Source organism: Condylura cristata, unplaced genomic scaffold (genome assembly GCF_000260355.1).
Source record: "Condylura cristata isolate star-nosed mole 26May11 unplaced genomic scaffold, ConCri1.0 scaffold00001, whole genome shotgun sequence".
NCBI classification, from domain to species: Eukaryota; Metazoa; Chordata; class Mammalia; order Eulipotyphla; family Talpidae; genus Condylura; species Condylura cristata.
The window spans coordinates 26817700-26830562 of record NW_004567102.1 but is presented as its reverse complement, the minus strand read 5'-3'; the positions used below and the strand labels follow the sequence as shown (position 1 = coordinate 26830562).

Here is a 12863-nt window from a genome sequence, read left to right as displayed (position 1 = left end):
TTCATCTGATGTCTCACAATTTTAACTCATGATAAAATGCAGCTCATTTGCTTTGAGGAAATTATCTGACAGACTGAAATCTATGTAAACAAATACTATCATGCAATTTCATTATAATTATTTAAGAAGACCCATACTGTTTGGAAATATGTGTGATAATTCAGAATGTTGATTGTTTACTTGCAGAGAAAATGCCATACTGTAAACAGTGATAAATTTCATGAAAGTCAGATTTAAATTATCCTTCAAAAACATAATTCATGTCCTATAAGCTTGTGGAATATTAAGTGATATGTAAACAGCTTGTTAATTCTAAATAAAGTTTTGTGAATCCTGTACATGCTTTCTAATTGTAATGCTTCACATTTTTATAAACTATAACAACCATTTTATAGAAAAACAATGAACATAATGTAATTGATATGATAAGTCTCTGGTACCAGCAAATTTCAAAATGAATTACCAGGAGTACTCTGCTGCTGCTGCATGGTTCCTGTACCATACAGAGATAAGATGGAATCTTTGGAGAGTTGTTTCTTTGCCACCTCTTCTGACTTTGTAGTTGGCTCAGTGAATAGATCCAGATCCCCAGATGTTACTGTAGACAGAGTGGCAGCTGCTGGTACAGAGGCTGTCCCCTGAGACAAACAACAAAACAAGCTAAGCTGTTGGATACTGCATATTTAAACACAGCTCATTCATCACTTAAAATCCAAACGAAGTTCTGTAAAATGTGACATTAAGAGGCTTATTCACAAGTTTACACAAGAACTGGGACAAAGTTAATGTTTCCTGTTTTTAATCAATCTCATACTGTAAAACAGTATGATGCGCTCTTGTAATAACGGTTTATTTACTAGACTGATACTGAGTTTTTGCCCATCTCATCCTGGTCACAATTGGCTGAGGTATTTGGCTGATGTCTGAACTGCTCTGCCTTGGAATAAAGACCATTTCTCCAACTGCAGCAAGAAAATTTTGCAATGACTGATTCTTGTCTTCATTTTAAAAAAAGTTTTTCAAAAGCTACATTACCTTTTTATGAATCTACTTTGTGTCAGCTTTAACCACATTAGAATACTTCTAGACTACCCAGAAATTAAATATAGCAAAACTTCACCACTTATATTTATCTTTCATTTCACTTCTAGACATGAAACAAATGAACACATACAATAAACAACATAGATATTTAATATAAAACAAAAATTTTCACATAATAATCTTGCACATAGTATTATACACTCACAATTGATGATTTCATCTTAAAGATCTCATTAAGTATTCAACCACCTTTGTTTATATGGGGATTTGTTTGTTTCAAAGAATTCTATGGAGACTAGTAGAATTAAAAACAAGTTCAAATACTTAACATTGTGGATGGAAAAAACCCCTGTAATTACCATCTGTGCGCTGTACTCAAACCAATTTCAGCAGAGCAGTAATTTGAATGTGTTATGATGAACTAAAGCAAGAATTTAGAGATAAAATATCTGAACTGTGCAGTAAATGAGGGAATACCAAATATAATGCTGCACTTGAATAAAATATATCCAAATTACCAGTGAAGCAGATCAGAGAGACTAAGAGCATGGGCATTGGAGTCAGCCCCCCTCTGACTGTTGTGTGCTTCTGTCTCTATTCTGTGCAGGAGAGAAGAGAGAGAGGTACCTGATGACCAAAAGAAATGCTTTGCACAATAGCAGGGTTAAGCACACATTGTTTACAGTTAATGTTAGGTAACAAAGCAACTATCTGAGTGATCTTGCCATCATGTTCAGTGTCTATGCAATCTAAGAATCTGCTGAAAAACTTTGGGGTGGGGGTTGGGGGGAGGGGTAGAATGCATTCCCTGTAGAAGAAATACAACTACAAGATGAGATGGTTACCTAGGGAAAGCTATTACTCTGGTCTCATACTAGAGCAATCTATTCACATATATAATTTTTCTAATGAGGATAATATGGAACATGTCTCAAAATGAACAGTCTAAAACCAAGCACCATAAATGGCAATCACACAGTGTCTACCTACTTTTGGCTTTTCAGTTGCTGGTACCACAGTCCCAAGATAAAAGAACAACTCTTGTCTAGCATTTACATGACAGGAGTCTGAAGGCCCCTAACCCACGATCTCCAGCAGTCTTGGGTCATATGCTGAGCCAAGGACAGACCACAGTATGTGAGTCTTGTTACTGTTGGTGTGTGCATATACTAGGACAGTAAAAGGAGAGTTTTGATATGTCACCAGTGGTGGGGGACTCTAGACCTCATTCCATTTCTCAGTGGGGGTAAGGGGATATCCTCTAATATACATGTATACTCCTGTCAGTTAAGTATTTCTAACCTCTTATTAGAATTTATTTTTGTCTTTTATCATCAGAAAATCAAATCAGGAGTAAAGAATATAGAGTTCAGAGTAATCCCAACTGTTGTCAAATCAATTGCTATAATAATAAAAAAACCCTAAAATTAGTATATTATTTGTACCAGTATATACATAAAATGTGTACTTTAACCTGTCCCTTTCCCTTCCCCCCGTTTTTAAAGATGTTATTTTGAAAAATATTTCTGAATTTTCATCTTTAATGTAGTTTAGATGAAAGATAATTGTTTACCAAATATAAAAAAATTATTCCTATTATGAAGATGACATCTTTCTACTTGCCACTCTAACAATAAACGGAACAAGTAAAGTACACCGAAAGCCTCAGATGTAGGAACTAACACATCAAACCGTATTAGAATACATTCTCATATACCAGTGGACCCTACACAAGCCTAGCCTCTAGAATGCTAGAACAAAAGATACTACTTTTCATGGTCAAACTGTCAAGTGTCCTAATGCATCTTTTTAAAGCCAAAATATTAGCATTGGACAAACGTTCCATCACTTGCATAACCATGTGCATGCACAAATTCATACTATGATTGAAGCAACAGTACTGGAATAGTGGGAAAAGACAGGATAAAGCCATAAGGTAAAGCTCTCACTCCTGAAAATAGCGTTAATGCTGCAGAAAATCTTGATAATGATCCCTTTAAACTAACAATCTGTTGTCTCATTTCTGGTGTTAATTATACAGTAACTATCATGATATAAATAAATATGTATAATAACAGTATATGTAATTAATCTCAATTAGGCACAGGTTCTAATAAAGGCTTTCTAACCAAACAATTCCCATTTGGGTTAGTTTTTCTAGAGAAAAGGAAATGTTTAACTTCAAAAATTACACCACATTGAAACAAACCTTGACTGTTTTACATAGTATAAATTTTAAACAGAACCTTAAAACTGTAAGCTTAAGACTACAGGTTTGTAGTCCTGAAAGTTCAGCTACTTCACCTTAAAGAAAAACAAATACTGCATGGAATCATTTATATGCAAAATCTTTAACAAAAACATCAAACTCAGAAACAGTGGAATAGAGACTGTCAGGGGCTAGATAGTGTGGGAAATAATAGAGGCTGATAAACAGGCACAAACTTACAGTAAAGCTAAATTAGATATTGGGAATCTAATATAAAACATGGTGAATATAGTTGATTACATTGCTTTCTATCATGAAATCGTAAGAGTAGAACTTACGTGTTCTCATCAAAACAAAACAAAAAGGTGAATATGTGAGGGAGTGAAAAAACTTTTAAAGCATATATCAACTCACTATGTTGTCAATTTAAATGGATTACAATTTCTTAATTATACCTAAATAAAGCCGAAAAAAAATATTTTACAAAGGAGAAAAGCAATGTGTGTAATATTAAGGCAATTCACTTTTTTTACCATAATATTCTAAATAGTTTTATAAAAACCCATTAAAATACGTAAGATAGGTTTTACCTTCATAAAAACAGAACTAGACTTGCCAGAATTTGTCACTTTTGGTTTTCCTGCAGCATTTCCTAACACTCTATCTTAACGATGGTTCCTGGAGCATAAAGGAAAGAATTACTGGCTTCTCGTCAATATTTATATACTATATTTATATAGTATATAAATAGATAGATAGATAGATAGATAGATAGATAGATAGATAGATAGATAGATAGATAGATAGATAGATAGATAGATAGTGTGTGTGTGTGTGTGTGTGTGTGTATACACACACACTATATTTAAAAACCTTGGAAGTAAATGACCTTGGTCAGTCTCTGGCGAGGCTGAAAAAGTCTGAGTTTTCCCAGTTCTTTCTAAACACTGTAGGATTTAGAACATAGGGGTTTACCTGAAGTAAGGGTTAGCAAATTTTAGTGATTATTTTAATCTTTGTGTCTATTGAAAACTATTCAACTTGTTCTTGTAGTGTGAAAGCAGCCACAGACAATATGTAAGCAAATGTGAATGGCTCTGTCCCAGTAATACTATTTGCAAAAACAAGCTTCAAGCTTAGTTTGCCAATACTGGTCTATACCTGTACACAAATACTGACTGCTCAGCAACAATTCTTTCAAAATTGCAACTGAAAATTTTAAAAAATGAAATAAACAGTTACTACATACCTGAGCAGGAGGCATGACAGTTGAAGGTAAGGGATTAGAAATCATTGGTCCAAAGATGTCCAAATCATCATTCAAGGCTGGTACTGTGGCTGTACTGCCGTTAGTCACTGGTGCCTCAGCAGGACCATCTGAAAAGAATACAGGTTTTTGTCTTAGTCGTTGAGATTACCTGAAACATGGCATTATTTTAAAAACATGTGATTATGATGAATACTACTCAGCAATCAAAAAAGATAAAACTCCATGCAGCTTTCCATATTGGTTGGATTAGTTTGCATTCCCACCAGCAGCGGAGAGTTCCTTTATTACCACATCCTCCAAGCATTTGTTGTTGCTGTTGCTAGTTTTTTTAATATGTGCCATTTTACTGGTGTAAGGTTTATCTCATTGTGGTTTTGATTTGCATTTCCCTGATTATGAGGGATTCTGAGCATTTTTTCATATGCCTGTTGGCCTTACACATTTCCTCTTTGGAGAAGTGTCTTTTCTTTTAAGTTCTGCCCATTTTTTAATTGGATTGTTTACTTTGTTTCTGTTGAACAATGTGTGAGTTCTTTGTATAGCTTTGTGATCAGTCCCTTATCAGTTGTGTGTGGAAGAGCACAAGGGACTAGGAATTGGTGCAAGGGTGAACTAATGGTGGGAATTCTATGGGTACTACACCTGAGAAAAGTAAGCAAGCAGTGTACAAAAATAAACAATGATGTAAAACATATATAAATAAATTATATATATATAAAAGATATACATGCTATTCTCAGCAACAGCGCTGGAAAGGATTATGCTCAGTGAAGTAAGTCAGAAGGGAAAAAAATTGTGGATGATATCACTTATAAGAGGAATACAGGGAAACCAAATAAAGGGTCAAAAAAAAAAAAAAAGGCAAAACTTGTAGGCATCTTTATACTTGAGGATTATAGCAGGAGTGAGGGAAAGAAGGAGGGCAAAGTGGGTGGGATGAGCACCAAGGACCAATGGTGATGGTTCACAGGTGATGTGGTGGGATATTTATGGGGACTACACTTGAGGGGGGAAATCAAATACTATACAAAAGTGAACAACAATATAATGAAAAGAAAAACCAAACGTGTTTTAACAAAATATTCACAAAGTTCACTATATATATATATATGTGTGCTCCACTTCTACTACAGACGCTATCCTCTTTCCCAAATTACTTTTAATCCCTATAACCTATGAGAGGGACACTACTTTTGAAATAGCTGGGATTTGATGCCATGTTCTTAAAAATAATGCCTGCCAAAAAATTTGTGTGTAAGTTATGGCTATCCCTTCAGATCATGTTTACCTACATTGGAAATGAATTTTGACAATTTTTAAAGTGTCTGATATGTAGAATTTTCAAGTTACAGTAAGGATAAAATGTGGACAGAAAGCATACACACTATGAAAACTGATTCTATAGGAAATATTCATTAAACCAGAAAAGAAAATCCTTCATTTAAGCACGGCCCCCTGAGGTATCACAGCAGAAAGGAACACTGAAAGAGTGCCAATATCCTGCATCTGGTTCCTTCCAATTCAAAAAAAATTATATTTTAAATCTCCTTTCACTAGCACCTTATATTTACAAATATAAGGGATACGGGCGGCAGCTAGAATGGAACAATTCACATAATTCAGTTTTCTCTCTTCAGAAGCAAGTAACAGTTCACATCATGTGATACCAGTACCTTGTGATACCAATATCGTGGAACTTATCTCCTAATCAAACTTCTATCTGAATTTACTGTCTCATTTGACTGGCCTTTGATATGCCTTATTCCTCTAGGGTAGATAAGTAAATTATCTTTTAAAGTCTCTTCAACATTGGGATGTCTTGTACAGAGTAGGTACTGAAATATTTGACAATCTGATGGAAAGTTCTACCTTGTATGGGGACACAGAAACCCTCTCATCAGATATGTTTAATTATATCAGAATAACAAGGATGCTCGGTTCTCCCTGGTGGCACAACGGGTTAAGGCACCGCATTATGAAGCTCTCCAAAGCCACTGCAGCTCCAGTTCAATTCCTGGCCAGGGAGCTGACCCACATGACATGGCAGACCTTTCCTGACCGGTCCACTGCTCCCCTCAGCAGTGTACTTTGTCAATCTGCCTGTTCTGCTCCCCACTGTGTCTCTGGTGGATCCTTTCACCCACCATACCTCTAGCCTGTATATCAGCCTGTAAGCATAAGTAAATAAATCTTTAAAAAAAAATAATAAATAACAAGGATGCTCTTTAGTAGAAGAAAATAATGGCTGGCATTACAGATATGCAATTTAAATACACTGACAGAAGCACATGACCTCCAAAATATAGTACAATCAGGAGAAACAAACAAAACCCTTAGTAAGTTAAATATAAGTTAACTATTTATAACTTTTCAGTTCAAATATGTTTTCCAAATAATACCAAATATTAACAATTATGACAAATTTATGGGGGGGATGACCTTTAACATGAGAAAATACTTTTTTTTTTTTTTTTTGGTGAAATGAGAAAAACTACCAGTGAGCCAGACCAGGGTCTACTTGTATGAGAACCATAAGGCTTCTCTACTACAGGCAAAAGATGTGCTTTCAGTACTTTTATAAATATCTTTCAGAAAAATTTAAGTCTTTTATGTAGAAAGTATATCCCACTAAGAACATTAATGATATTTTCAAAACTAAATCCTATTCAGTAAGTAGTACATCATCTAGTAATCTGTAAAATAATAAGAACCACTTTATTTGGGTTTTTGAAATCTTATTTTACCTTTCACACACTCATGATTATTTATGATAATAAAAACTAGAGCCAACATTTAGTATACTGCTTGTTTTGCGTCAAGCCTGACAAAATACAAATACACACTTAAAGCGTATTTATTTGAGCTTTATAACAATAGCATGAGAGAATTACTATTGTCTCCATTTACACAAAGCAAAAAAAGCTTAATTTGTCCATGATCTCAGAGAAAAGTCTTAGGTGGTATTCCTACATTTTACTATAATATCAAAGCAGCATATTCTTGTAATAGGCAAAAATGAATGTCTCCTACCAGGAATAGTGGTGATGGTTGCACAACATGAATGTACCTAATGTAACTAAACTGTACATGGTAACCTCTTACAATGGTTTAAATTTTGCTATATGCATTTCACTACAATAAAAAAAAATGCTTTCTACCATGATTTTCTATGCTTATAAACATGCTTAGCACAGCATTTACACAGAAATAACTTTAAGTAAAATTGTATATTGTGTGTCTGGGGGTGCAACTGTAGTCCACGCCATGATAATTACATCAATCCATAAAAACATCAGTCTTTCACAAGTGGGCATATAGGTAAGTTTCCAGACTTTCACCAGAGTCTCATAGTCCACTTCTTTCACTGAAAGGCAACAACTCCTGTGTCTACCTCCATATGGTAAACAGCTCTATTTTCATTCCAATAAAAAAGTACCTTAAAACTGGTTTTGTGAACTCTGAAAAAGGCATTCTACACAAACAAAACTGGGATCCTTTTATAATCAACGTACCACAAATAATGGAGCTGTCATGAGAGTTAACTCACAATGTTAGTCCAATGGAGTCTGGAATCCTTTAGAATGAGAGGGGAAGCTTCTGCTTAAGCTTAGCAATTTTTATGGCAAAACTAACAGTATGTTCGGGTGATTGGGGAATAATTCTCTCAGCTCCAAAATGTAAATGTAAAGATTTTTCTTCCAAGCCTGCCGAAAGTTTCCCTCTATCTACGATCATGATAAACTCTCTGTTCTCACATCCTCTAACATACCTGTCCTCTTTCCTTTCTATCCCAATCGTCTTTCATATGATCTAATATCATAGATTTCACCCCATCAATTTCCCTTGTTACTACAAAGCTAAACTATTCATAGAATTGTTGAAAAGCAAATCCTTAAACTAAATGGAAACTTCTTAGACTTACAAAATCAGTAAATACAAGTTCCCACTAGTTTTTCCCCATGTATTTCAATGTTTGTGAATTTGACTGACTACAGTTGGCTTCTAAACACATTCTTTAAAAAAGACTCCCTTCACCAATGGGTAAAGATTCCATTACCATCATTATAAATATCACAGGTTTCCTAGAGATTTTATCATTTTTTTTCTCCATGAAATGATGGGAAAGGCATCTTCCCATAAACTCCAGTTACAGAAATGAGGGCAGAGGTTGAAAGGCTGACTTGCTCAATGTCACTTTCCTAGTTAAGTAGAAGAATCTGCTTCTGAATTTCTGACTAGTGAGTACTTTCTAAACTTTATTTTTCACAGTGTGTAATTATCACAACTGTACCTAATTATAAAGAAATGCTTAAAATTCTAAAAATTGGTTCAAAAATGATTTTTAAATAGTTTATAACCACTTGTACTAAGTTAAGACAAGCAATGGCAAACAGATTAAAAACTATTCAGTGACATTCCTATCTCCTCATCATCTTCCCATAACACTGTCCCCCTACCAAGCTCAGTGTCTTCTTAATTTATGGGGAGAGACACACTTAGATATGGTCATCAATGGGCAGGCTGGGTTGAGGGAAGCAAGAGTGGGATATATGCAGGCATGAATCAACAAAATTCACAAAACACTTAAGTTCAATACATCCCCCTTTGATCAAGGGACTACTAAAAGGACAATCTTTGCTGATTGAATAGCTCAGAGGCCACAAAACCAATACAATACCAAAAGTTGAAAAAAGTTTCTCAGATAAAACATTTATAAAGAATAAGACCTGCTTGGCCCTCCCTGGTGGCGCAGTAGGTTAAAGCACTGCACTGAGAAGCTAAAGCCACTTCCGCATGAGTTCAATTCCCGCCTGCCCCGGAGGTGACCACATGTCGTGGCAGACCTCTCCTGACCCGCCCGCTGCTCCCCTCAGCAGTGTACTTCGTAGATCTGCCTGTTCTGCTCCCCACTCTGTCTCTGGTGAAGCCTCTCACCGCCCCTGAGCCTCTGACCTGTACCCCAGTTCTGTATGTACAAATAAATCTTAAAAAAAGACCTGCTCAATTTAAATGATATAAGTAGAGTGAATCACCATAATTTAAGAAAAATATTTAAGCCCATCAGTTTTATTTTGAGGACACGCACACAACAAATGGAGACGTCCCCAGGGTAGAGGGAACCTCTGACTAACCCACACGCTGCTTTCTGTCTAAAAAGTGGATGGTTGCACAAACAACTAATCAAACTTTACCACAGACATGCACATCAACATGCAGTTGTGGTGTTCCTTGCTTGACTACATGGCTGTGGGAGCAGCCAACAGCAGGAGGAAGCAGCAGCTCCCTTTAATCAGTATGCAGAGACACAACTCAGTGGACAATAAAAATAATGGGAGATCCTAAGTATAAGAAAACCCTGAGGCAAATGGAAGAAATTTAGCTGGGGACAACATCATAAAGAATGATAAGAAGCACAAAAGGACCCCTTGAAAAAGCAATGAATAAACAGAAAAAATTAGGACAATGCTGAAGAAGGAATTTCAATCTTAAAGGCAAGACTTCAAGCTTATAATTAGTAGCTTGTGAGTAACTGTTTTCTTAAGATTAAGGTGTGTTTTATCTAAAAATTGAACAGACAGATGATTTTTAAACTGCACACATACTAACAATTTCTAAAAAAAATACTTTGAGCTAAAGGAAAAAGTTTTTAAAATCAGCACTATCTCACATGAACACAGGGCATGCCCAGCATGTATTAGTGACACTTCACATCATGACAGTGATAATGACAGGTTAGAAAAAGAAGATAACACTTCAAACATGACAAAGTCCTGAAGGCCAGTCTCTATGAACACAAAATCCGCAGTGAGATGAGTGATACTGCCTTTTCTATTAACTGTGGCTATATCAGAACTCATCTGAAGCCGAGTCCAATGTAAAGTATTTTAAGCAATACTTAGTGTCTACTTGGCCCATTCCAAGTGCCTTTGAATAATAAACTATAAGACAAAAGGAAGTAAGAATATAATAATTTTGCATTTTAACATTAATATTTTTATTCAAATGTTACTACCAGGTACTCTCCATCAAAAAGGTTCTTAGTTTAATCCTACCAGTCAAGAAAGGCTACACAGAAGTCTACGATTTCAGCAAGAGTCTGCGTGTTCCTTTCCTATCCAGGGTAAGATAGTTTATGTGGCGGTTCTCCTATCTTTTTATAAGAGCACCTTAAGAGCAGGGGTGAGCTCTATTATCCACTCCAGGCTAAGTCAGAGTCTAAACTCTGAAAAAATGAACGATTCCCAGGACTACATTATACCAGGCACCAGTTCCTTCCCAAATCTAGGAACTACAAAAAGGAATCCTTTGCACAGGCTTTTATAGTCTGTTTTAGTTGAAAGGCCATCCTGAGGCATTCAGAATGGACAGCCATGCCACAGCATGCTACAGGTCGCTTTACTCCACATTGGCACCATGTTTATATCCCAGAGCTCTGTTCACTCCCCTTTCTGCTCTCTCATGGGGAAGAGATAGCACAACTACCTCTTTAATTTAATGCCTGGCACAATGCAATAATCAATGACTGAACTGAAATTCTATCCAGCTTTATAGGATTTGCTTGTGATAGCAAAGCCAAGGAGCAAAACAGTAGTCAGGTGATCCTACTTTTGTTGGGAGAAAAAGTGAAATAATGACATTATTTTTGAAAAGCACCAGTTTATATGGCCGTTCTCCTGATTACAAAGTCCCTATTGAGTTCTTGACCTCTTTACCACAACATTCAGTCCTCACTGATTCTTCTCCTTTGAAAGTCTGAGTATAGGGCCATATTCTCCTAGAAGACCCTGTAGCCACCACTTTTGGATCTCTTCACTGGCTCTTCTCCCTATGTTCAAAACCACATTTTCCACAGGGACCATCTGCTTAGGCTACAATGTAAGGGTTTTTTCACGAACCCCTACGCCATTCCTCTTCACCAATTCACTGATGAAGATGAATGGCAATGCAGAGCCACTGCTGCCACAGCACCACACATAACTGTCCATGTGCAGGTCAATAGCCTCCACCCACCCCGTCACCTTACTATCCTCTCCTATAGCACCGCTTCATGTGTGCTACAGAGCATTGACAGATGCCCCGAGGTAGTATGCTCAGTAAGATTCACTGGGTTATAGGCCAAAATACGTTTTACAAAGGTGAGACAGTAGGAGCTGCATCATTTGGATAATTGCTTATCCTTTCCAATTGTTATTCCTCTATATGTGACTTCCCTAACACATTAGAATTTACTGACATAAGTTTGCAAAGTATAACGAAACCTTACTTCTCCTCCTCTTACTAGAAGCAGCAAGAAAATTAATCTTTGAAGAAAATTAAATCTAATTGGGAATTTTAGCATTATACCACCTTTGAAACTACATTCTCATAACGAACCCTCTTAAATAACCCCATATCTTCCCTCAGCAATAGTTCTTCAGTCTTCCAGTTTCCAGACTACAGCCTTGTCCCTCATTTGTACTACAATGACACACAGAGAGCTGCATTTTCTGGTATTTACTAGAGTTCCATGAGTGCTAGTGCTCAATAAATATTAATTGAATTCATCCTTTACTTGAATGTCAGAGGCATTAGCTGGTCATAATCTATTTTTACAACTAATAAAAAAAAATCAAGGAGCAACATGAGGTTTTATGTATCATGAAACTAGTTTAAGTCAGATAAGAATATGCTAAGTAAGTGGATGTTATGTTTTTCATTACCATTTTTGACTGAGCATGAACATTCAGCCTTGAATACACCCTTGCTACAATGAAAACTGCCAGGTCTAATTCTTCATCAGTAACCACTGAGGCATCATCTTAAAAAGGAGTGAATTTAAAGTGGAAACAGCACTGATTAAAGAGCTGCTTCTAGGAGATGCAGTGATGTTCCCTGTAATGACAAGATTGCCCCTTAAAACTATAAATTTTCATGTTACTATAAGAACTCTTTGTTTTCTACTCAAAAAACCATTTAAAGCATGTGCCTTAATAAAAAGTTATTTATGGCCCTCCCTGGTGGAACATGCGGGTTAAAGCACAGCACTGAGAAGCTAAAGCCACTTCCTCATGAGTTCCGTTCCCACCTGCCCCGGAGGTGACCACATGGCGTGGCAGACCTCTCCTGACCAGCCCGCTGCTCCCCTCAGCAGTGTACTTTGTCAATCTGCCTGTTCTGCTCCCCACTCTGTCTCTGGTGAATCCTCTCACCGCCCCTGCACCTCTGGCCTGTACCCCAGTTCTGTGTGCATAAATAATAAATCCTTAAAAAATTTTTTTAAAGTTATTTAGAATTCCTTTGTATTAAGACACAAGACATGCTTTATGAAATGAACTTACATGTAACTTGTAAATTAAACAA

At 36.3% G+C, this 12863-nt stretch overlaps 1 protein-coding gene across 2 annotated transcripts in view; it reads right to left on the bottom strand.

Moving 5' to 3' along the window:
* Positions 1 to 12863, bottom strand: part of SMAP1 (small ArfGAP 1) — a 118278-nt gene that overhangs the window by 3125 nt on the left and 102290 nt on the right. For both annotated transcript variants that reach the window (XM_004673611.2, XM_012722372.1), the window contains 2 exons: positions 4503 to 4630; positions 464 to 638 (listed from right to left, as the gene is read on the bottom strand). In XM_004673611.2, coding sequence (XP_004673668.1) covers positions 464 to 638; positions 4503 to 4630 — 303 coding nt within the window. The remainder of the gene's footprint in view (positions 1 to 463; positions 639 to 4502; positions 4631 to 12863) is intronic.